General features: G+C 42.0%; 2 protein-coding genes across 6 annotated transcripts in view; one reads left to right on the top strand and one right to left on the bottom strand.

Moving 5' to 3' along the window:
• Positions 1-14,555, top strand: part of SLC12A6 (solute carrier family 12 member 6) — a gene marked incomplete at its 5' end in the record, with an annotated part of 90,557 nt that extends 76,002 nt beyond the window's left edge. For all 3 annotated transcript variants that reach the window (XM_084775922.1, XM_084775921.1, XM_084775923.1), the window contains 10 exons: positions 866-985; positions 1,938-2,042; positions 2,390-2,558; positions 4,408-4,603; positions 5,167-5,336; positions 6,812-6,943; positions 7,848-7,955; positions 8,120-8,304; positions 8,813-8,946; positions 11,864-14,555. In XM_084775922.1, the coding sequence (XP_084632048.1) occupies positions 866-985; positions 1,938-2,042; positions 2,390-2,558; positions 4,408-4,603; positions 5,167-5,336; positions 6,812-6,943; positions 7,848-7,955; positions 8,120-8,304; positions 8,813-8,946; positions 11,864-11,955 (1,411 nt within the window). In that variant the 3' untranslated portion in view covers positions 11,956-14,555. The remainder of the gene's footprint in view (positions 1-865; positions 986-1,937; positions 2,043-2,389; positions 2,559-4,407; positions 4,604-5,166; positions 5,337-6,811; positions 6,944-7,847; positions 7,956-8,119; positions 8,305-8,812; positions 8,947-11,863) is intronic.
• On the bottom strand, positions 14,420-19,479 carry EMC4 (ER membrane protein complex subunit 4). Of its 3 annotated transcripts, none has more exons than XM_084775928.1 (6): positions 19,300-19,479; positions 19,077-19,127; positions 18,854-19,002; positions 15,570-15,723; positions 15,201-15,361; positions 14,420-14,777 (listed from the first exon to the last, which is right to left on the bottom strand). In XM_084775928.1, exons 1-5 carry the CDS (start codon positions 19,383-19,385, stop codon positions 15,211-15,213), a joined length of 591 nt encoding a protein of 196 aa, XP_084632054.1. In that variant the 5' UTR covers positions 19,386-19,479; the 3' UTR covers positions 14,420-14,777; positions 15,201-15,210. The 3 variants fall into 3 exon arrangements, with proteins under 3 accessions (XP_084632054.1, XP_084632053.1, XP_084632055.1); XM_084775927.1 differs by having other exon boundaries at positions 18,862-18,976; positions 19,300-19,476; XM_084775929.1 differs by lacking the exon at positions 19,077-19,127 and having other exon boundaries at positions 18,862-18,976; positions 19,300-19,474.
• Between the last annotated feature and the right edge of the window lie 6,028 nt (positions 19,480-25,507).

The raw sequence follows: 25,507 nt of genomic DNA, 5'->3' as shown, positions 1-25,507 counted from the left end.
CCTTACTCCTTCTCTGGCTTCACTTCCTAGTAATGGCCAACAAAGTGGCATTTATGTGCCAAAAATGTTTATCTTCAACTGATTTTTAACACCTCCCATCCTCCTCCTAGCTCTAACATCAGTTAAAAGTTTGTGGTGAACAGCTTTAGTGTTATATCTTAATCTTTAAGGTAACAATTCTTCTGTTTACACCTGAACATCCATCACAGAGCTAGAAAGGTGATTTTTCACACATAAGGCCTGATGTATAATTTATGATTAAAATTATAATTACATAATAGTACATTATCTACATAATTTATTTACTCAAAACAGTTGCTGCCTACCAGTTTCTCTTTAAGTGCTATAAAAAGTTAATGGCAGCTTTTCATCAGTGGACTCTACAGTTATGGGAAATTAAATGCCCATTAAAATGTTAGGGATACTTAAAAGAGAAAAATGTAACATCACATTTCAGATTCTGGCTGTGTTCATTCCCCACTTTTCCAGATAAGTCCTAATTGTCCTTGTGTTTATGATTGTCCAGCAACAGGAAGGTGCAGGTTTCCCCCCCCCATCTGAAGTGCTGTAAAGGCTCAGTGGTAGCAGCCTGCCTGCTCGTGCAAAGCATTGGGTTTGAGGCACAGCACCAGAAAGAAGACAACAAAAAGAAAGAGCATTGCCACAGCTTTCAAGGCCTATGATGCTTTTTTTCTAATAATTATTTTCATTGTATTTAACATAAGTTCTATCTGTAATTGACTGGAAATTTAAATATATATGTACTAATCTCCACCTTGGTCCAGGAAGCACCCCAGAACTGGTGTCTTTTCTTCCTGCTTACAAAGATCACTTCTTGATTTTTATTTTGTTATTCACTTTCTAGGGCCCTCTCCTTCATGGGAATGAGTATCTGCCTGGCTCTGATGTTCATCTCCTCCTGGTATTATGCCATTGTAGCTATGGTCATAGCTGGCATGATCTACAAGTACATTGAGTATCAGGGGTGAGTATGATTTACCTTGATCACTGCTGAGAGGGTCAGCCAGGGGGGGCCGGTTTGGCGATGCACCGTGGCACACACCTGGAGCCACAGTACTCGGGGCTGAGGAGCGAAGATTGCAAATGCAAAGCTACCTGGCCACAGTAGTGCATGCCTGTAATCCCAGCACTCAGGGAGGCAGAAGCAGGCAGATTTCTGTGAGTTTGAGGCCAGCCTGGTCTACAAAGCAAGTCCAGGACAGCTAGGGCTACACAGAGAAACCCTATCACACAAAACAAAACAAAAAGATGGGTCAGTGGTTAAGAGCATTTACTGTTCTTCCACAGGACCAAAGTTTAGTCCCCAGAGCCCATCAGGCAGTTCGCAATCACATGTAACCCCAGCCCCAGAGAATCTGACACCTGTTTGACCTATAGAAACATCTGAACATGCATGAGCATGTCCACACAAAGATGTACACACATACATAACTGTTTAAAAGTATAACACAAGTGTGAACATCTTCAGTTAATGTTTTCAAGCAAGGATACTCTGAAGTGCAGTTAATCCCGAGCAATGACAGAATAACCAAAACCTCAAACAGCCTCCAAAGATAGGAAAAATATTCTGACTCAGAAGATTACTTTGGACTTCACTTTCCATTATTTTCAAAATCACAATTACAAGTTATTTCCTAATCTGAATTGCTGTTCTACATAGTTGCTTTTGAATTGATACCCTGGGGGCTGAGTAACTCTGGCAGCCCGTATTGCAGACCACCTGTAGGGTGGTTGAGGTCAGTGGGTTCCTCATGCTGGTAGGGACAGCTCATAAACCACACCGTGAGTTTTAATCTTCTGTCTTGTACATATTTCACTGATAGATTCAGAAAATCCTGCTTGTTTGTTTGTTTGTTTTAAAACGTCAGCTCACTATACTGTAACTGACTGCTCCTCTTTTCTCCTTTTTCTCCCAGGGCTGAGAAAGAATGGGGTGATGGTATCCGTGGGCTGTCACTCAGCGCAGCCCGCTTCGCTTTGCTCCGCCTAGAGGAAGGACCTCCTCACACTAAAAACTGGAGGTAAAGCAATCGCTAAGCAGAGCGTGCACACACACAGCTGTGCTCTCTTGAACAGATAGAGGAACTCTGTGGCTTGAGGAACTGTCGCTGTCAAGCTTTGAACTATCCCCAAGCTTGCTGCCTTACCTGTTATTGTGTATTTGTTGTTCATTGTTGTTATTCTGTGAAGACTGGTCAATTTCAGATAATAACTGGGAACATTTGAAATAACTCAGACACCTCATTGACTATTCCTCTGATTCCACCATTCTGTCAAGTTAAGTGTTTTGTAAAGACCCCCTGAAGGGAAGGATCGGGGTGCCATCTGTTTGCCACACCCAGCTGTCTTCCCCCTCGCCTCTTCACAGGCCTCAGCTGCTTGTTCTGCTGAAGCTGGATGAAGACTTGCATGTCAAGCACCCGCGCCTCCTCACCTTTGCCTCCCAGCTTAAGGCAGGGAAGGGACTCACTATTGTGGGCTCCGTCATCGTGGGGAACTTCCTGGAGAACTATGGTGAAGCGCTGGCTGCAGAGCAGGTGAGGAGCACAGTCTCTTGGCCCGCACTTGGCAAGCATGTGTGTTCTCTCGGCTTAAAAGGCCGCACTGCTGCCAGGAAAAGCGTGGCAGTTCTCTCCCCAAAAGGTAGACCTTCTATATCATCATACAGTAAACGCTGAAAAATCCTTCTATTCCTGTTTATGTTTTTAAAAATGCTTTTGTGAGCCTGCCATGGTGGTGCACACCTTTAATCCTGCTAGCACTCAGGAGTCAGGCAGATGTGAGTTCAAACCAGCGTGGTCTTTGCAGTGAACACCAGAATTACATAGGGAGACCCTGACTCACAAAACGGGGGAAAAAAAAAAGTTTTCTATATGTACCTTTGATAACAGATTTCTGAGGAAATCATAGAGGACAATAGAACATTTGAATAGTAAAGAGATGTTTTAAAAAATTAGTTTAAAAGAATGTATTTATGTGTTTATTGACTGACTTTGAACATGAGGTTCAGTAATACTTTAAAAGACGTATCTGCTTAATCAAAAGCTGTAAGCTAGGTTCAAGTAAGCAAGACGACCTCAGGTTTGTAAGTGACACCTTGGCCTGTGTCACTTAGGCCTCCAGGCCAGTGCTGGCCTTTGAACAGCCATATTTCCCCAAGCAGCAGGAGCTAGAATCAACATCTGTTCTTCCCATGTAAAGCATTGCCTGTGAGATTATCAATGAACACAATTTCCAATTAGATAACAAATGTTGATCTGAAAGTAAGAGAGACCGTGTGGATGTTTATATTCGACTGTGGAGAAGGCTCCTAACCTTACAACAGAGGTAGCATTGGTGATTTCTCTTCTTACTACCTTTTGTATGGAATCTAGAAAACTTAAAGTGTGCTATTTCTGACTAGCTGTGCAGAGCAGACTCTTGTGCATAAAGAAAGAAGTGTTTGTTCTAACCCTGTCAGTGATGGAACTAATCCTGTCATTTGCAGAAGCTGTCAGCTGTATCTCAAAATTATTACTGGATTTCATTTGGAATATGTTGGAACTCTTAAACAGTAAAAAGCATAGTACAGAGTACACACTGCTTTTCAGAGACCCTGAGTTCGGTTCCCAGCACCTATGTTGGGAAGCTCATAATCACCTGGAAGTCTTGCTCCAGGGAATCCGAGTCCATCTTCTGGTGTCCACTGGTACCTGCATTCCTGCGTGCACACAAACACAATTAAGTTTTAAAATTAAGTTTAAAAAAAAAACCTAGAAATTCCAGAAACATTAACCCAGATGACAAAAAAAATTCTTTTTTAAAAAGCATATGGTTGCAAATTAAGATTCTTATCCTAGACAACCACTGACTTAATTTGTGTCTTTGGGGAATCATCCCCACCTCGTACATCTGTTCCCATTCCATTTCCAATGACGAAGTAGGGTAGGAGTAATAGGCAGATGATACCAAGGTAGCTTGACTAAGTGCAGCACCAGTAAAGTAAATGCATGTGACACAGTAAATATAAGAAGAGGGGCAAGGGCCTTACCTGAGGAAATTCTGAAGTGAAACTTCCAGGATCATGAGATTAGGTTTCTTGAGAAATAAGTCAGGGCCTGGCTTGCGCCTGACAAGAGTATGGTGGTTATAGTACTGTTTAGTACTGATAGGTTAAGTAGTGCTTAACCTGAAAAGAAAGTGAGCAGAATAGAGGGCAGGGGAAAGAAACTAGATGTGGACACAGCTATAGGTAATGAATATAGGCGACAGCACTGACAAAGTAAGGACACCTCAGTGTAACACGTTTAACTTCCTGGACTGTTCTGTGGAGAGAGATACAGTGACGAGTCAGAGTGATGAAGTGAAAGGTTCAGAAAAGCAGTTGAAGGTTTGTATCTTTTTCAGACCATTAAGCACCTAATGGAGGCAGAAAAGGTAAAAGGATTCTGCCAGCTGGTGGTGGCTGCCAAGCTGAAAGAGGGCATTTCCCACCTTATCCAGTCCTGCGGCCTTGGGGGCATGAAGCACAACACCGTGGTGATGGGCTGGCCCAATGGCTGGCGTCAGAGTGAAGATGCTCGTGCGTGGAAGACTTTCATTGGTACAAAATGAGTCCTGTATTAACCTGAGGGCCCAGAGGGGGATGAAGTAAAATTTCTGTCGCCCTAACCCTAACCCCCCTAAAGTCGAGACCATGCCATGAAGCATGCTGTCAGAAGGCCACCTAAAAACCTGTGACCTGATGTTACCTGCCATCTCCATCTGTACATTCCTGTTCACAATTAGCATTTTCAGTTGTCATTTTTCATTGTGATGTCCTCACAGGAGCTAGAAAGAGTATCTTTCATTAGATTTTCCCCAAATTCATGCTTTGTAATGTTTTACAATTATAAACCAGTAAAGGTAACAAAGTGTTTTCCTTTTTTCAGTAAGCCTGTCCAGTACACTGGGTACCCCTAGTTACCTAAGTCATGGCTTCCCATTTGCTTACTAGCTCCCCACTCTTCACGCAGTGGCCTCTGTTTCTTAGTAAAGTATAATGTATGATGTACACTTAATTCAGAGAAATGTCAGTGAGCATTACCTTCCTTTTCAGGGATGGTGGGAAGCAAAGCATCCCAGGGGTTCTTGCTTGCATGTCCTGATTCCCTCTTCTCTCCATAGGCACAGTTCGAGTGACAACTGCTGCCCACCTAGCCCTGCTGGTGGCTAAAAATGTCTCCTTCTTTCCCAGCAACGTGGAACAGTTTTCTGAGGGCAACATTGATGTATGGTGGATTGTGCATGATGGGGGCATGCTCATGCTGTTGCCATTCCTACTGAAGCAGCACAAGGTACTCTGGACCGCTCTCTTTAAAGCACTTCCTCTTGCCGGCCTGGCTCACTAGATGTGTTATTATTGTCGCTAGTGCTGTTATGTAGTGGTGGGACTTAAACTCCAATGAAGCAGGGCTTGTTCTTGACTATCCCACAATCCCAGCTTCAGCTTTATAAGAAGTAGAATGGGTTTAGGTTTTTTGGGTTTTGTTGTTGTGTTTTATACTAATCCATATTAAATGAAATCCTGTAAGCTTACTAAAGTTCCATATAAGTGTTTGGAGAAAAACAAAAGATAGGAATGCATCAGTTTCAGGGGTAAGTATGTGTGTGTCATCAATGTATGCTCATTCTCTGATAAGTTTCTATCATATTGCTATGCTGTCTGAACACAGAACTCTCAGTGTATCCTGGTGACAATATGTAGATGTGTCTTTCCTCCCCATATGAAGCCAGAAGCTGTTCTGCAGTGGGCAGCAGCTTGGTGTCCTCTAAATCAATCCTGACTTAGTTATCTGGAAGTAGCACTCTATCCATCCCACAGATAGATGATCAGCCTGCACACAGAGGATGCTGGCTGCACACTGGTCTACACACACAGGATGCTGGCTGCACACTGGTCTACATACAGAGGATGCTGGCTGCACACTGGTCTACACACACAGGATGCTGGCTGCACACTGGTCTACACACAGAGAATGCTGGCTGCACACTGGTCTACACACACAGGATGCTGGCTGCACACTGGTCTACACAGAGGATGCCGGCTGCAGCCCCAATTGTTCTACACATACTTCTGACTTAGGGGTTCACATGGCTCCTTTCCTAGATTCAGTTAATGTACTGGACAGGCTTACTGAAGTCAAGGAAAACACTTTGATACCTTTACTGGTTTATAATTGTAAAACATTACAAAGCATACAGATAAGGAAATGTACAGGACAAGGCATCTGAGAAGAGGCACGGAGTTTCTGTATCCCTGCTGGCAGGTACTGTTCTCCAAGAATGAGCTCATGCTCAGATATCCAGAAGCTTCCCAAAGTGCAGGCTCGTAGGGTTTTTGTGGGGCTTTCATGCATAGGCCTCATTGACCATTGGTGGTCAACTGCACTCTCAGCCCCCTGTCCTTCCAGGGATTTTGCACGTTCTATGCCAGGAACCAGGGACAATTCACAGTACTACATGAGCAAGTTTTTTCTTGTAATGAAATTAAGAATTTTAAAGCCAGGAATGGTGAAATATGCCTGTAATCCCATCAAGGTGGGAAGATCAAAGTTCAGGGCCAGCCTGAGCTATAGTGTTAACTTAGAATGTATTTAATGTGTAGCTTAATCAGTCTTTTACGCTACTACAAAAATGTACCAATCAGGAAGCAAGTACCAATACTTGATACTACAGCGAGGTTGTTCTAGACACAAATGTCTCATTTTAGGAAATGGGAACTTTTTCCCTTCTTGCATCTAATTTTCCTGTACACATGGCATTCCGTCAGGTGTGGCGAAAATGCAGCATTCGGATCTTCACAGTAGCCCAACTAGAAGACAACAGCATCCAGATGAAGAAGGACCTGGCCACCTTCCTGTACCATCTGCGCATTGAGGCAGAAGTGGAAGTGGTGGAGATGGTAAGGAAGTAGTTGGACATAGAAAAGGCCAGCACTCCCTCAACCCCAGCTCTCTTCCTACAATCTAGTGTGGGATATTACTCAGCTATAAATGTGTGGTTTAATTTCCTAGGCCTAACAATTCCCTTGGCCTAAGTAAGTAGAATGTGTAAATGTTTGTGATTGGTTGGTTTTGTTTGTTTTTTGCTTTCTTTTTAAAACTTATGTTTTTATTACAGTGTGTGTGAGTGTGTGTGTATGTATATGGGTCAGAACTCTCAGGAGTCCGTTTTTCCTTCTATCATGTGAGTCTCTGGACCTGAATTTCAGGCATGGGCCATGGGGGTGAATGCCTTTAGCCACTGGCTCATCTTCCTGCCTCTGGTTACTTTTTGTTTGCTACACAGCTGTTATATATGTACCAAATTCTTACTTGCTTATTATATTTATTTCATGTTAAAAATCACACACAACTAGTTTTGTGGGGAAAATAAAAATTACAGTATGTCTTGTTTCAAGGAAATAATAATGATTAGATCATAGAAAAACTCAAAGCCTCTATATTTAATCTGCATCCCCCAAGTCATGTGCCCTTACAACTCAAGACTGAACAAAATCGGAGTGAAAGGTTGCTATGGTGGCAGTCTGTCTAAATTAGGTCAGTGCGTAAAAAGTAAATGTTGGAGGCTAGAGTGATGGCTTAGTGGTTAAGAGCATTAGCTGTTCTTCAGGGGACCTGGGTTCAATTCCCAGCACCCACATGATAGCTCCCAACTGTCTGTAACTCCAGTTTGAGGGGATCTGACAGCCTCACACAGACATACATATAGGCAAAACAATAATGCACAAAAAAATAAAAATAAATCTAAAACAATAAATGTTTGGTTAACCCTTCTTTGTGCCTACTTTGTATGCTGTCTGGCAGCACGACAGTGACATATCTGCCTATACCTATGAGCGTACCCTGATGATGGAGCAGAGGTCCCAGATGCTCCGGCACATGCGGCTATCCAAAACAGAACGAGACAGAGAGGTGAGACCTTGCTGACTTATCTGATCTGTTCTGAGGCTTTTCATTGATAGAGACAAATATTTTCTTCTCATTCTGTCAGTTATTCCAGTAAAACCTACTGTGTTTTAAATAGTTAAAGAATGAGGGAAAGGATTGGGAGGATAACTATATCTGACCTTCCCCAGGCACAACTGGTAAAAGATCGAAACTCAATGTTACGCTTAACTAGCATTGGTTCTGACGAGGATGAAGAGACAGAAACTTACCAGGAGAAGGTGCACATGACTTGGACCAAGGATAAATACATGGCATCCCGGGGACAAAAGGTCAAGTCAATGGAAGGATTCCAGGACCTACTTAATATGCGTCCGTAAGTGTTTCCACTCACAAGCTTATCCTATAGTACAGTTATCCTAGGCAGTGGTACATACATGACTTTACCTGAACATAGTCACATGGGAAGAGTAGTGCCTGTGAAGATTAGTTACCAATTAAACACTGGACACAAGCTAACCAGCCTTTTCTCCTCCACATAGCTAACTTCTATGTTGTTTGTCAATTCTTATAAAATTAAGAAAACAGAATGAGGAAACCAGGGCAATGAGATATTAGCTTGTTAGGTAAAGGTGCTTTGTTGTCAAGCCTTAGTACCTGAATTTGATTACCAGGACTCATCTCCCATAAGCTGGTGAAAGGAGAGCCAACTCCCAAAAAAGTGCCCCCCCACACCCTTAAAAAATAAGAAAACTAGAGATGTTAACACAACAAAGAAATTATAACATTATCTATAATCAAGTAAAAATTTCCTGGGCCTCAGAGTACAGGGTACTTATAACTGTTTGGCTTTTGCCTTAACTATATGATTTCTTCCCACTCAGGGACCAGTCCAATGTGAGACGGATGCACACAGCAGTGAAGCTCAATGAAGTTATAGTTAACAAGTCCCATGACGCAAAGCTGGTTCTGTTGAATATGCCAGGACCACCCAGAAACCCTGAAGGTGATGAAAACTGTATCCTTTCCAATAGTGAAACTACCAATAGGTAGTGATTAACGTCTGTTCCCCAGTTTCCTCCTCCGAGAGGAGCCTAATGTCATAGGGAGGGATGCTTCCAAAGTTGTGAGGTTAATTGATCTGCTCTCAGGAAGCTGGAGAGGAGGTTATCATGTTCTTTCTGAACTCAAGTACACCAAGGTGGTACATTTGCAACATGACTTGTAGTTTTCAGTGATAAACCTAGGGCAGAATACCCACATCCACCTCCTTCTCAGGATCCTTACTCTGCAAAGCTTCTGTCTTTTGGATGGAGTTAGGGGAGACACACTTGAGACTTCTTAAGAAAAGTGAGAAAAAGACAAAAGGTTCTTCATCCTGGGGTTATTTTTATGGGGCCTCCAGCCCTGCAGTGACACAGACTGGCCCATCTTAGCAACACCATTGAGGAAAAAGAGGAGTGATTTGTTTTGTTAATGAAGAAACTGGTATGAAAACCTGACTCACAGCCGGGCGGTGGTGGCACACGCCATTAATCCCAGCACTTGGGAGGCAGAGGCAGGCAGATTGCTGTAAATTCAAGGCCAGCCTGGTCACAAAGTTAGTCCAGGAAACCCAAGCTACACAGAAAAACCTTGTCTCGAAAAACCAAAAAAAAAAGAAAGAAAGAAAAGAAAACCTGACTCACCCAGCTTCAATTAGAAATTATGTGGGTTCTCTTTAGAGATATTTTGAGCTGGTATCTTTTGTTTGGTTTGGGGTTTTTTGTTTTGATTTGGTTTGGTTTGGTTTATGGTTTTTGAAACTGGATTTCTCTGTGTAGCCTTTGCTGTCCTGGACTTGATTTGTAGACCAGGCTATACTCAATCTCAAAGCTATCCTGCTGCCTTTGCTTCCCTGAGTGCTGGAATTAAATTTGTGCACCACCGTGCCCAGCTTTTAGCCCTTTCCCTCTGTTTTGGCATTTTTGTCAAAATAATAACATTTTTTATTTAGTTTTTCAAGAAAGGGTTTTTCTGTGTGACAGTCTTGGATGTATTAGAATTCTCTTTATAGACCAGGATGGCCTCAAACTCACAGAGATCTGCCTGCCTCTGCCTCTGCCCCCCAAGTGTACCACCATACCCAGCTTATCTTTCATTTTTTTCAGTTGTATGTGAATACACATGTACACAGGCATATAGATGCACATACACCCATACACCATAGCATGTATATGGAAGTCAGAGGGCAACCTTTAAGTCAGTCAAACTCAGGTTGTCAAGCTTGCACAGCAAGTGTCTTTACCTGTCCCCCTTTTAAGCCTTTTTTTCCCCCCATGTGTGTGTTGTCTGTGCATGTGAACCTGGTGTCCATGGAGGTCTGAAGAGGTGGTTGGATTTCCTGGAACTGAGTTACAGATGGTCATGAGCCACCACATGCATTCTGGGAACTCATAGCTGGGTCCCCCCTCTGCAAGATCAGCAAGCTCTTAACTACTGAGACATCTCTTCAGCCACTTAAAACTGTTCATTTATGCCAGGCATGGTGACTCACACCCTTCATCCCAGCATTCAGCAGGAAGAGGCAGGCGATCACTGACTTCAAGGCCAGTTTAGTACACATGCTGAGTTTCAGGCCAGCGAGTGTTACACAGTGAGTCTGTCTCAAGAGTATTCTTGTTTGTGTTTCTATTTGTGTGTGTGCTCTCCCTACTTATTCCAGGGAATTGAACTCAAGGTTGTCAGGCTTGTACAAATGCCTTCCGCAGAGCCATCTCACTGTGTATTTAGTTTTAAATCACATTTAGAAAATAAGAAAGAGGGGGCTGGAGAGATGGCTCAGTGGTTAAGAGCACTGTCTCCTCTTCCAGAGGTTCTGAGTTCAATTCCCAGCACCCACATGGTGGGTCACAACCATCTATAATGATATCTGGTGCCCTCATCTTGGAGGGGAGGCACACATGCAGGCAGAACATTGTATACATAATAAATATTAAAGAAAGAAAGAAAGAATAAGAAAGAGGGCTGGAGAGATGGCTCAGAGAGTAAGAGCACTGTTTATTCTTTCAGAGGTCCTGAGTTCAATTCCCAGCAACCACATGGTGGCTCACAACCATCTATTTGTGAGATCTGTTACCCTCTTCTGGCATGTAGGCACACTTGGGGGCAGAACACTGTATAAATAATAAATAAATAAATAAATAAATAACTTTTTTTTGGTTTTTCGAAACAGGATCTCTCTGGGTAGCCTTAGCTGTCCTGGACTCACTTTGTAGACCAGGCTAGCCTTGAACTCACAGCCTCTGCCTCCCGAGTGCTGGGATTAATGGCGTGTGCCACCACACCCAGCTTAATAAATAAAATCTTTTAAAAATTAAAAAAGAAAGAAGAGAAGAAAAAAGGGCTGGGGCTATTACTCAGTGGTGGAATGTTTACCTAACATGTATGAGACTCTTGGTTTAGTTCTCAGTACTTGGAGGGAGGGAGGGAGGGAGGGAGGGAGGGAGGGAGGGAGGGAGAAAATAAATATTGTGTTAAATATGCAAATGGCCTAGATCCCAGCATAATTTCATAAGTTTAAAACTGAATTCCAGTTCCAAGTTTGGGAGTACAAGCCTGTAATCTCAGTTACTTAGGAAGGTAAGGAAAAGCTATAAAGGTCTGTGTGGGTGCCTTGGCAAGTCAAGATTAGCCCCAGGCAATTTAGCAAGACTCTGTCTCAGAACTGTAAAAAAATTAAAATCAGAGCAGGTGAAACATAATAGGGTGTTTGCCTAGCAAGCACAAGGCTCTAGATTTGATGCATTAGCACTGCTGAATGAATACAGATGGAAGCTGAGTCCTAAGTTCAGGCTTTTCCTATTTGGAGTGTATAATTATTAAGGTAAGCATGCTGAGTTTGCGGTTCTATAAAATGCAGTGTTGTCTGCTTGTTTCCTTGACAACGTCTGAAGACATGGAATTCCTAGAAGTACTCACGGAGGGATTAGAGCGAGTGCTTCTCGTCCGGGGTGGTGGCAGTGAAGTGATCACCATTTACTCATAATCAGCTTGTGGAATGTTCTGCTTGGCCTTACCGTCCCTAAAAGACTCACGTCCATGGAGATAACAGCTCTTTCCCACCACTCCCACTCTAGTCTTGCAGAGCTGAGCCCCAACTACGCTCGTGGCTGCAACATGATCTGCCATCCCAGCAGAAGCAAATATTCCCTCAACAGCAGAATGGTCAAGTCTTAAAAGCTGTTTCTCTAGCTGGAGAAGACAAGTCAAAATTAGCAAACTAAGCCTAAGGGAACCTTTTGGCATGCTGAAGGTAGTGAGTGAGTAAAATATGCTATAAATTTAACTAAAAACAGAAAACAAGTCCATACCCAACATTCAGGATGAGTGTCAGAAGACACAGTTCAGTGATAGCACCAGAGAGGTTATAGGCAGCCAGCCTCACCTTAATGAAAAAAGAATGGCCAAGTGAATGTTACCATTGTGGAGATGGCCTGCAGCAAGCAAGATGGAAACTTAGGATACCAAGATACAGAACCTGAAACTTAGCTGCAGCCTCTGCTTCCCCAGATACCAAGTTTTATTGTGTGTGCTGTGCCACTGTATATTCTGTCTTTAAAACCCATTCTGTGGTTATAATGCAGACAGTGTTACTATAGAAGTGGTTTTTCAAGGTAAGAATTGTTTTCAGGTTTTCAAGTGGCTGAACTAAGGGGATTCCAAAGAATACCTATAAAATGTACAGAAACATAGTCTGTGGTTAGCTATGCAACACAAAGCACACACATTATTATCTAAGAAATGTAGGTTGTTATGTAGGTTAACCAGGAGGGTCTCATCTCCTATCCTTAGTAGGCACTGGTCTAAAAATAAAAATTAAAAAAGCTGTAAGGAACACACTAGGGCTGTGTGCTGCCACCGGAGGCTCCAGGTTTTAGAGGGGTTGGCAGTGGAACTGGGTGAAAGCCAAACCCTTTCCACTGTGCCAAAATCATCTGCCTACAGTGGCAGACAGGTTTCCATCAGCCTGACACAAGAAATCAATCTGACCTCTTCACCAAAGCCATAGTGAAGACCTGAGGCACTCACCTCCATGCCCAGAGCTGAGCTTTCCCCCTTTCTATATTCTGCATTCTGACCCCAGGAACTTGGCTCTGCACCAAGTGCTCTGCTGAGCCCATGATCTGTTGTTGGATTTGTTTTCAAAAAGCTCTAAATGTGCCAAGGAAATACTTGTGTAAGCTCAGCTTATTTTTCTAATTTATTGATCATGAACATCTGGCTTGCCAGCATAGGAAGCCTTTGTGGCTGAGCAGTATTTTCAAGTATGTGAAACCTTCATACTCTTCACAAGATAGTTATTTAAGAAACTGTCTTCTTGATTACATTCATGGCTGCTTTTAAATTCCCCTTGATTGATGGTAAATTGTGCCACTCCCCATTACCCTGTACAACACAGAAGAAAACCCTCAGATACGGCTTAAGAAACTGAGTCACATACTATGTTCTTCATCCTCCCAGGCCCACTCAAGGTAGCCAAGGATCCAGAATCCTTTTCCTGTTCCTCCTGTAGAGGGTAGAAACTTTACAGTTCCCGTTCTAACCCTCCATTGCATACTTGAGGATAGTCCTGTAGGCTCCTAGGCATTAACCACCCATTCTGTGAAAGCACAGGAACTGCCTAACACAACTACCCCTGACCAAAAGTGATCCATATCAAATATGGGCAAAGAGGAGGGTTACTTTTAGAAAGGCTGTTTGTGGTTAGAGCTAAGTAAGAAATCTTTCAAAGGGTAAGAGAATTAGTGGCTATTAATATAGCTATTACTTCAGTCCTCAAAACACAAAATCACTGTTACATGGAAAAATGGTTATTAGGCCAGACCTATACTCATCTCTGTCTAGAGCATTTCATGTTTGTGTTGCTGCTTATGTTGTCTGTCTATAAAGTGTCTTATCTCTTTTAATCACTGCAAATAAAGCAATACTGAAAACTTGAGAGAAAATGCACCTTAGGGGAAGGGGCCAAATGTTTCAAGAGGGAAGAGAAAGACCTTCTCCTGCCTTCTTGTGAGACCCAGCTTTTGTGTCTTATCTATGAGTTTAGCAAGGCAGGCTGTAACATTCATTCTCCTCCCCTAGCCCTCAGCCTTCCATAGCTACCTTAAAAGCTGGAGTCGGAACTGCAGGGCTGTTTGACAGGTGGCAGCTTCCTGGTGGGAGAGGAAAAGTCACTGTTCATCTTCCGTTGCTTCCTTTTTTCGTGGCCCCAAGGATCCCACCAATCCTCACTCCCCCTAAATGTTAAAAAATGTTCCTTATTGTGGATATTAAAATAAGTTACACTGTAAGCATATTTACATGCTTTTTTTCTGGTTTATTTTTCTTTTCATCATGTATAATTTGAATCCAGCATTAGTTTCTCACATCTTCCAAAAAAGTCTGCTTATGCGATATAGACGTGTAATATTAAAATAGATTTAAGAGGAACTTGTGAAACTTGTAAAGCATTGTTCTCGACCATTTAATTTATTGAAAGGAGATGCTGCTACTCAGCAGCTGCTATTCTTTTGTTTACATAGACTCTGGTTTTGTTTGTTTTGCTCTGTGCTGGGAACATAAATAAAGTTTTCTACATTATTTTCAGTCAGGTTGTGCTATAGTTTCTTTTCTGCCGTCACATGCTGCACAGTGTCCTTGTAGAATCTGTCTTCTCACCATGGGAAAAAAATGCAGGTATTTGGTTCTTCTTGACATGCGTGACTGTTTTAGGTGAGCATCAGCTTAAACAATGCAAATGAGGCCCATATACCAGGTGCAGCTTTCCGGGGTTCAAAAAAGTAATCCTCCACCACTGAACTCCATTCTCTAAAAAAAGAAACAGTGAAGAGGTAAATAGCAAATAACTCCTTAGTCAGTTTCTTCACAAGCTCTGCCATACATGACCTTGTAACTTCAAATGCCTAGTGCTTTTGTACTTAAGAAATGAACTCTTGGGCCAGCGAGAGTGCTCAGAGGATAAGGGTACTTGCTGCCAAGCCTGATGACCTGAATTCAATTCCCCAAACCCACTTGATAGGAGAAAACCAACTCACTCCTGCAACTTGTTTTCTAACCTCCAAAACACACACACACACACACACACACACACAAACACGCGCGCGCGCATAAAAATAAAGCTTAAAAAAAAAAAGGAAATGAACTCTCAATATCAGCTCTCACTCCCTACCATCATGTCAACTCAGTATTCACAGTACATTCCATTTGCCTGAAATTTAACTTGAACCATACCTCAGGGGGCTCAATAAAGGCTAGCCAATCTGATGCATGTGTAGGCAACAGTCCCATGGACTGGCACTTGTAAACAGCCAGTGCCAAGCCCATCAGGTTCCCAATGAGATAGACCAAACCCTGAAGAAACTTCTGACTTGAACTCTCCAGCATCTTGAAAGCTGTTGGGATAACACATTGTCAAACCCTTTTTTCTCCCAATACGAATGAAACCAACCATGAAATTAATTACATATAGACCGAAAATACAATTATATATAGAATTGCTACTACCACCACCACCCTGCACACCTCTAGCCAAAAATATGCCAAAGAATGTGCCTTTGATCCTTAGCACCAGGGAAGGACCATTATTTCATGAATACTTACTCGCTGAAATGGCCATGAGTGCTTGAATGGGTCGCCAGGCCATCATACACACCATCATAGTAGGGAAGATAGAGATGGTATTGCCTGCCATGTACATGATGAAGAGGTTCATGGGAATCTGTTTGAGGGGACCCAGGGCGATATCCCAGCAGCGCTAAAACAAACACACAGTTTAAACAGTTAAACTACCCTTCAGGCTCACATCTACCATGAGACTGATGCTGAAGTCAAGTGAACAGAAGCCTCCCTCCACTCCTCTACTGCTGCACTTCTCCCTGTACAAGCTTCCCAGGGGACTTTTTGTTTTGCTCTTCAAGATGGTTTCTCTATGTAGCTCTAGCTGTCCTGAAACTCCCTCTCTAGACCAGGCTGGCCTCAAACTCAGACAGAACACTGCCTACCTCTCCTTCCAAGTGCTGGGATTAAAAGTTTAGTGCCACCACTGCCTGGCCAAGTTCTGAGAAAATTTATAATCTTTTTGTTCCTTTAGACAAGATCTTGCTATATCCAGGTTGACCTCCAACTTGAGCTCTTTTGTATCATCCTCCCAACTGGTAGGATTGTAGATGAGCACTACCACACCCAGCTAGAAATTCATGATCTTAAAACCATGTGAGAAAAACAAAACCAACCGATGTGAGAAGACTCAGCATCTACGTCATGAACATTAGACAAAGAAACTAAAAGTATTTTGAGAAGAAAACAAAAATGGGAGAAGTCATTAATGAAATAAACCCTCAAAGATAAACCTGTCTTTTTGCAAAGATTATAAATTCAATACTGGTAAAGCTGATGAATTAGGGGAGAAGACGCTCTTCCATGTCTAGAAGGAAAGGGGACCGCTTTATAGATCCTGTAGGCATTACACTGGCCATATTATAAACTCTTTGACTACTTGAAATTTTAGGAAATGGATAAATCCCTAGAAACATGACTTAACAAAAAATAGCATAAGAAAAGAAGAAAAACAGTTCCATGCCGGTTAACAAAGCTGACCCTATAGTTAACCCCAGATCATTTCCCTTAGCAAATTCTAACCATTTAAATCTAAAAATAAAAGTAAGTCTTAGACAAACTCCTTTGGAAGGAAACAAATCTAAACTAAAAATTCTACAACTCAAATCCCATAAATACCTAGGCTTTAAAAGACCATTAAGAGAAACATATGCATGTGCATATAGATATAGATATGCAAAATCTAAGTGTATTTTATTTATTTAATCTAAGTTCAAAATCCTAACAAAGGCACTGGAGAGAGGGCTCAGTACCTGTTGCTTGTACAAGGGGCCTGCTGGTTGGTTTCTAGCACCTATGTAGTGGCTCAACAAGAATCCATAGCTAGTGCTAAGGGATCCAATACCTTCTGACCTCTGAAAGCACCAGGCACACACGGTACACATACATGTGTGCCGGCAAAAAACCCCAAAAAACTGATAGGAGCTGGCATGGTAGTTCACGCCTTTAATCCCAGCACTCAGGGAGACAGAGGCAGGTGGATAGCTGAGTTCAAGGCCAGCCTCGTCTACACAGCAAGCCCAAGACAGCCAAGGCTAAACAGAGACACCCTGTCTCAAAAAAAAAAAAGCATTTTATGATCTGCCTCTTTAAAATCATGTCATAACTTACTATAATTATAAACTGATGTTCCGAGATGAAAAATTATGGGATAATACTCATCAAAGATGATTAATGAATTTGTCATTTTCATAATTGTAAACATTGAATATATGTATTCCATGTTATAAAAATCACGAATTCAACAATATTAATATTAAGGCTGTGAGGGAAATAAAATGTAAAGCACCATTCTAAGCACTTTACACACTTTGTTGTAAAACTCCTGCTAATATAGTTTACAAGAGTGAGTGATAAGACAAATACAAATCAACAACATAAGCCATGTGATATATTCATAAAATATAAATGATACAGAAAAATACAAAGAAAAGATACACAGTGCTATACGGAAAGACAACTATATAATATTAGACCCTAAGGGAAAGAAGCAAGCAAGTTATGAAGGAACCCAGAGGAAGAGCATTCTAAGAACAGAGAACAAATACAAAAAGCAGAAAATGGGAACTTGTCTAGTATCCTTACAAAGCAGAAAGGAAACCATTATGACTAGAGTAAACAAATGCAAAAATGGTAGATGATAAGCCCAAAGATGCTACAAGGAGCTTGACTAGTGCATGAAGAATTGTGTATAACACTAAAAAGACTGATTTTCATGCTGAATGAACATAGAATTATAGACTGATTTTGAGTAGCTCTGGCATGTTTTAAAGAGATCCTTTTTGATGGTTGTACTATGGCGGGGGCAAAGATGTAACAAGACCCATTAGAACTCTACACAGAAAAGGATATTGGGGGTTTGAATATAGGTTCTTTCAAAACAATGGTGGTTTCATTGGGGGTGTGCAATGTTAAAGCTCATCATATTGTACCCCTTTAGATTAGAGGTTCCCAAACAATGCCCTGGAAAACATTTGGTAACGTTGAAAACATCTGCAGTTCACACAATCATGGAAATAAATAATGGTACCTAATGTGTAGGAATCAGAAGTACTAAATATCTTATGGTACCCAGCACAATCCTCCACAACAACAACAAAAAAGTGCTTAGCCACATAGAGAAAACAGTGCTGTCCGGTGCGGTGACGCAGGCCTTTAGTCCCTGCACTCGGGAGGCAGAGGCAGGCGGATTGCTATGAGTTTGAGGCCAGCCTGGTCTACAAAATGAGTCTAAGACAGCCAAGGCTAACACAGAGAGACCCTGTCTCAAAAAACAAAAAAAAAACAAAAAAAAAGGAAAGAAAGAAAAGAAAACGGTGCTGAGGTTGAGAACCCATACTTTATTATAAGTAGGGGGATGGGGAGGGTCAGTTGATAGATGATTAGCCTACTGCAAAAATCTGGGTGTAGGGTGGTGGCTAAGGCTGAATGGTTTAATGGGTAAAGGCAGTAAGAAATGGTAGCAGGACTGGATGCTTTGAAGGTGAAAGGAATATCCTGACAGACTGAAAGTATTATATGTCAGGGAACTAGCATAAAAGTGTAACTTCAAGAAGAAGGTGTTGCCACCGATGCCATTTTTTCAACCAATTTCATCGGCCTATTTTTTTTTCAATTATTACCACTTCTGGATTTCATACGTAAGATACTGTGATACGAATCTAAAGCAGTGTGGCTCCCAAACACCCAGGTAATGGCTATTTTTTACCTCTCCTCCGGAGAGTAAGGTGAGACGGGACTGGCCCAAATGCTACTGTAACATCTAATACCTCTGTACCTTCTCCACCAAGATCCGGTCTGTCTCTTGCACGCTGGTATCAGGCACTTGCTTGTCCAAGTAACCGACTGGATAAAGTGAGTCTCCTTGTCCACTGCTCCGGTCGCTTCGGCCCCTAAAGAACCAAACCAAATCGAGAGACTAAAACTGTGCTTTCCCAAGCCCGGTTTCCAGCTCTATCAATCACAGGAATAAAGAACCTCAGATGTAGCTACCCAGAGTTGACCCTCTTCGTGCGTTCGTCGATTCCCAGGCTATTGGAAAAACTAAAATAATGAGCCTTAGTGGGGAAATAACATCCACGGCACAAAAGCTCCTCGGGTGACTTCTAACTGCCACCCACCCGTGTCGGAGACTTACACCCAAGGCCCAGGTCCGCTGGATCTCTGGCCGCTCTAGGGTAAGGCTCAGACACCGAGCTTCAATCTAGAGACTCACCTGCTGCCTCCTCCCGGCCCACTAAGCTCAATGGCCCATTTGAACCGCCGGCCTCGGTTGGCCACCAGGCCCCCTTGGGTCGTCATGACAGCAGTCGCTAGCTAAAAGAACTAGCGGTGACTGCAAACACTCTGACTTCCTCGCTTTCGCCACAGCACACTTCCGGCGCACAGTATTTACGTCACATGTTTCCTCGGAAACCGGCTGTCGGGAATAAAGGAAGAACGAGCTTTTGGGTTTAGGACAGGCACAGAGCGATCCAGAACACGAGCTTTCTTAGACTTCTGTGAATAGATCCCTTACTTGTGCTCTGGTCTCTTAGGTACGAGTTACCGAGCAGGAGTGAAGCACATAATGGCAGGAATTGAAGCCAAGAAGAGCACGAAAGTGAAATCCTGTTTTAATCTCGGGGTAGCCTGGAATTGGGTGACCTTGAGCGAGTTATTCAGCGTCTGAGTACTTAATTACGTGTCCATGTATTTGGTTTTTGTTGTTGCTTAAGTGTGGGGATTTCCCCCCATTTAGTTCGCAAACTAACCCAACGAGGTCGACACTGGGAATGGAAAGAAACGGGGCTCAGGACTTTGTTTTTGAGACAGTTTCTCTGTGAGCCTTGGCTGTCCTGGACTCGCTTTGTAGACCAGACTGGCCTCGAACTCACGTAGATCCGCTTCCCTCTGCCTCCCAAGTGCTAGAATAACAAGCGTGCGCCACCGCTCCGCTCCCGGCTGTGGGCTCAGGATTTAACTGGTCTCTTTTATGTTTTTTCACTACTTACTATGCCACCTCAACTAGGTTAAATTCATTGCGTCACTTGCCTCATGCAAAAAATTGAATAATCGCCTACTTTGAAATATTGTGAGATTAAATAGGACCTGTAACCTAGACCTAATTTTTTATCATTTCTGGAAAAATGGAACTTATGTTCAATGGCTTGTCTATATTGTGATGTGACCATGAGAAATTGTTTCTACCTTCTCACCCCTTTTACAATTCAGTTTGGTGTGAAAATCATTTACTGCATTTGTTTCCTTATGTTATCGCAGTAGGAGTGGAATTGCTAGATCAAAGAGTGTGTACATTACCAAATAATTATCTTAAATGTCCACTTTTTAATTACCAGCTCAAAAACAGTAGGCTATTTCCTTTATTTACTTCTATTTATATTATTCCCAAATTATTTGTTACTGCTAGAATTTTGAGGAAGGGAGTATAGTAACAGTGTGGTTGAGGATAAGGCTGAAAATGCCTCCTTGGCCAACTAAGAATGTTGACCCTTAGAGATAATGGTGATCTGCACACATTGAAGATTGCATCTCCACTTTATTTTCCATTTTTTGCAGTTCTGTGTGTAAAGAAGAGAAAGTTACGTCACATGCAGGGTAGGAGAGTGGGGGAAGTCATGAGATTCTATCATGCTGCTCAGAACAATGCAACTAAAAGCATATCTAGGATTTTTCATTTAATGTCTGGGAAAGAGTTGAGACTAGGGTGACTACTTACAGATAACCTAAGCCATAAAAAGCAAAACTATTGATTTTTAAAAAGTACCACACCACCGAATATTTAGTGAGTAAGCTAAATTGTAATTAAATATGCCACGATAAAAATAGGCTATAATTATACTTATGTAAAACAAAATACAAAGTAGAATATTCATCACAAGGATTAATGTATTAAATAATAGTTTTCAGGTGATGTTGCCTAATTTTCAGGGTAGTCATGTGCCAATTTTGAATGAATATCTTTTAAATGTTAAGTTGATTGATGAAATCACTTTTCTATTTCAAGTATCCCCCTTCTTGTTATATGAAAGTTTAAGCTGTAAACCACAGTTACTTTGTCCTTAAGGAGTAAACCAGGAAATTTATTCCTTTACCCCAGGAATTTTCACTGTGTAATTCCCTAAACTGTGTCTCAGAAAAGATAAAACCATTGGAATGAGCTGAAGAAGGATTCCAAGATCAGATTTGGGAAACAATTGCTTATTATGCTCACATATAGAGTATTTTCAATACTGTTAGTATAGTGTAATAAACCATTAAAAAATGGTTACAGAGCTGGGCGGTGGTGGCACACTCCTTTAATCCCGGCACTCAGGAGACAGAAAAAGGTGGATCTCTGAGTTTGAGGCCAGCCTGGTCTACAGAGTGAGTTCGAGGGCAGGCAAGTCTACACAGAAAAACCATGTCTGGCAAAACTACACACACACAAATTGTTACAAGGCAGAGTGTGGGTTCACTGGCATGTCAAACCACAAAGCAGCTTCCGGAATGCTTGTGTTTCTTATGATCCAGTGCCCGGAGACCACCATCTTCACAGACTCCAAGAATTGAGCGCTGAAATGCATCCTTGTTGACGGCATCGTCAAACCTGTGGAGCAGTTGCTGTGCAAAAAGCTCCTCTATCTTGCTATGTAGTGCAGACTGGCCTCAGCTCAGAGCATCCCCCGCTTTGCCTCATTCTCCCAAATGCTGGGATTATAGGTGGCTGTCACTGCCCTTGGTAGAGCTGCCTTCCTTCCTTCCTTTTTTCCTTTCTTTCTTCTTCTTCTTTTTTCCCCCTGAGACAGGGTTTCTCTTTATAATAGCCTTGGCTGTCCTGGAACTCTCTTTGTAGACCAGGCTGGAAAAGTCAGAGCATCTGAGGGGACGGAGAGAAGGATTTGAATTAAGGAAGAGGAGAGAGATCCTGAGTAAAGAAGAAAGTTGTCAGCACCTGGAGCTCCAGGAATGACCCTTTCCTGGTTGTCTCCGGGTCCAGTCTAGGTAAAGATGCAAAGGGAAGAGAACCCAGCTGTTTCAGAGCAGTTGAATAGCATACACGTCCGTCTGTGTGTGTAAGGTTCTCTCTGTCTTTTCCTGCATACACATCCACCTGTGTGTAAGGTTCTCTCTGTCTCTTCCTGCAAATTTTGCTTGTGTGCTTTATCAATTTCATCTCAGTGTATAAGTGGTTAAGGTATGAAAAGTGTTTATATTGTAGTCCAGTACATATGTAGGCAATTATAAAAAACATACAGGAAATATGCCAAATATTCAGGGAGGGGTTGGTGTTGAGATCATGTATTAGTTGTATTTTGTTTCTACTTTCTAAGTCTTTCACAGTGTTTGTTTTTTACTTACATCATTGTGTGAGAAACCAAAAGAAAATGAGATAAGGAATAAAGGTATGTGGAAAATAAGAAGAAAGAAAGAAAGAAAGAAAGAAAGAAAGAAAAGAAAGAAAGAAAAGAAAGAAAGAAAAGAAAGAAAAACCAGGCCCTCAATGAGAGAACAGTTCTAGGCCAGAGAGCATAACCAGCAGCCCCAGCCAAAGTGCACCTGGCCTTCCCAGCAAATGATGCCTTCCCAGTCCTGCACATTGAGTCCTTCTCCAGAGCTTCTAGAAGTGATGTGATTCTGAAGACAGTGCCAAAGAACAAGCTGTGCAATAAAGGCCCACGCCCAAGCCCTGGAGGCACATTCCGCTAGTTAAAGAGATTTAACTGTCAGAACAAAATGGTTACTAAAGTATTGCATTTAGTTTTCTTTCCTTATCTACATTTGGAGGGGGTTGTTTATTCGGTTTTGTTTTTTTTTTTTTTGTTGTTTTTATTTTTAATACAGTCACACTTTATACCCCTGGCTGATCTCAAATTCAAGAGATTAGCCTGCTTCTGTCCACCAAGATTTAAAACTTGGCACGATGCAGGGCCTTTTTTTGTTTGGTTGCTTTGTTTGGCTTTTGGTTTCTCTCTCTTCTTTCTTACAACTCCTTTTAGCATCCAATAGACTATAGTAGGGACAGCTGCTCTATGCATGTCAGAAGCCTTCAGGAGAAAAATGAAAGGCATCTCCATAAGCTTCGCTAGTTTTTTTTCCTTGTCAGTGTTTTTGTTTGTATTTTTGGTTTTGGTTGTTTGGCTGGTTGGTTTGGTTTTTCGGGACAAGGTTTCTCTGTGTAGCCTTGACTATCCTGGACTGGCTTTGTAGGCCAGGCTGGCCTCGAACTCACAGCGATCTGCCACCACTGCCAGACAAAACAGGGTCTCACATAGCTCAGACCAGCCTGAAAGTCACTCTATAGCTAACTGATAGCCTTGAACTCTTGATCTACTTGCCTCTGCCTTCCAAGTGCTGGGATTATAGGCCTGCACCACTGTGGCTAGGTCTGCTTATTCTTTTAAAAAGGTTGATGATTGCCCGGTGGTGGTGGTGCACACCTTGCACTTGGGAGGCAGAGTCAGGCAGATCTCTGAATTTGAGGCCAGCCTGGTCTACAAAGTGAGTCCAGAACAGTCAAGGCTACACAGAGAAGTCCTTTCTTGAAAAACCAGAAATAATATTCTGATAGAATATCATTAATGTAGAGGTATGTGTGTGTATGTGTGTGTGTGTGTGTGTGAAAAAGGGTTTTGAGTGTGCTTATTAAGGAAAGGGAAACTGATGTGTGAGGTGTTTTAGTTTTTTTTTTAGGAATTTTTAAATTATGTAGGTGCTTGTTTATGTATGTATCTCTGTGTGAATATATGTGCATATATGGCCAGGTGTCTGAGGAGGACAGAGGGTATCAGATCCCCTGGAAATGAAGTTACTAGTGGATGTTAGCTGTGAAACATGGGAACTGGGAATCGAACACAGGTCTATGAGACCAGTATGGGCTCTTTAACCTCTGAGCCATCTCCCTCGGCCTAGTATGCTTTCTTCATAACCCTAGGAAATAAGGATTCTAACCAGAATGGACATGAGCTGCCGAGTACTCAGTTAAGGACCCTCTTGATTTTAATTTTTTTTTATCTGTAAAATAAACTTAGATGAGATGGTTTCTAAAGGTGCCCTCTTGTTCTAGAATGTTATACTTTCTATCAATAAATAATATTTTGTGCTGGTTGTAGTGGAGCCTGCCTGCAAACCTGGTGCTCTGGAAGTGGAGGCCAGAGGATGTTGAGTTCCATGACAGCCTGGACGGCACAGGAAGACACTTTCAAAAACAAAAAAATCATTTTTGACCTCTATACTTTCCATCCATCTACATTTCTAGGAAAAAAAAGAAAAAGAAAAAGACTCAACTGATAAATGCTCAAAGAAATAATCTCATCAGTTTGTTTGTTTGTTTGTCCCCCACACTCTTTCTAGGTCTTTGAATTGCGCTGGAAGTTCTTTTGGCATTAATTATACAACTAAACCTAGAAGCACGGTGGCTGTCTGCTCTAGTGACACATGCAAATCATCTGGGGAGTGCTTAAGAATACTAGCGCCTAATTTTGTTTCTCGAGGCTCTTTGCAAGGGTGGCTAAGGGGAGTTTACACCAAAGCAGCAGCTGCAGTCACCCCAGTTCCGTCTTCAGCCCCACAAGGTTTCCCTTAGCAAAAAGCACTCGGCTTTTTTCAAGTTCAAAGCATTCAAAAAACTGTGGCCAGGAAGACAAATATAACAATGATGTTTCAGTAACTGGAACCATTTCTTATATTGCTGTATGGACATATACAAATTGGAATAGAGTGGAAACTACCCACTACTGGCAGAGTCATCTTAAGGACAAGATCAGTAATTATGCTTGCTGTCTAATGAATGACTTGTTTCAAAAGCGACTAATAGGTGATGCTGAGTAAAAGAATCATGTATTTATGAAAGTATGACACATTGAAGAAAACAACCAAGTACCTTTGAAACCTTAAAAAGGAAATCACTAGTGCATGTGCACTGCTTCCAAAGCTTCCGGCTTACTCCCTCCAGGCGGGTCCTGGGCATCAGTATTTCTTGTGGTTCTTTTGATATTGCTCTACAGGATGACCTACAAAGCACTGAACAGAAGTGCATCATTGCCCCAAAATAACAAAGCTTGCGTTCAAATGAATCCAAGTAGGAATGATCAGTTTTTGAGAGCCTCTTAGTGTGCCTCTAACTGGACCAGAAGTGAATTTGAAAACTTATCGAAAAGTTTAGAATATCAAAATTATAAGATAAACATTAAATTTCCCTTACTTTGTATTTTTGAGCAAGCGTTTTAATTATAGAAAACAAGACAACCTCAGTTTGGTAGTTCCTGAGTTATTTTGTTTGACTTTTAGAATACGTGATACTTGTACATTTGTGTTTGTTTGATTCATCTTGCAGGGTTGGGGATCAAACTCAGGGCCTTGTACATATTAGGAGGTCGCTCTTTGCCTGAGCTTCAGTGTCCATGCCTCTTTTGTGTTTATTTCTGTAGTTCATCCTTTGCCCC

This window comes from Acomys minous, assembly GCF_964271855.1.
Source record: "Acomys minous genome assembly, chromosome: 3".
In the NCBI taxonomy this organism is placed as follows: Eukaryota; Metazoa; Chordata; class Mammalia; order Rodentia; family Muridae; genus Acomys; species Acomys minous.
This window is presented reverse-complemented; position numbering and strand designations above follow the sequence as displayed.

What these genes read in the sequence shown, in the direction of transcription:
- EMC4 (XM_084775927.1), bottom strand. Translation starts at nt 19,385, where the DNA reads ATGACGACCCAAGGGGGCCTGGTGGCCAACCGAGGCCGGCGGTTCAAA. An exon ending in GGGCCGGGAGGAGGCAGCAG is followed by an intron (nt 19,128 to 19,299) that starts GTGAGTCTCTAG and finishes TCATTATTTTAG; the next exon opens with TTTTTCCAATAGCCTGGGAA. An exon ending in ACGAAGAGGGTCAACTCTGG is followed by an intron (nt 18,977 to 19,076) that starts GTAGCTACATCT and finishes TTGGTTCTTTAG; the next exon opens with GGGCCGAAGCGACCGGAGCA.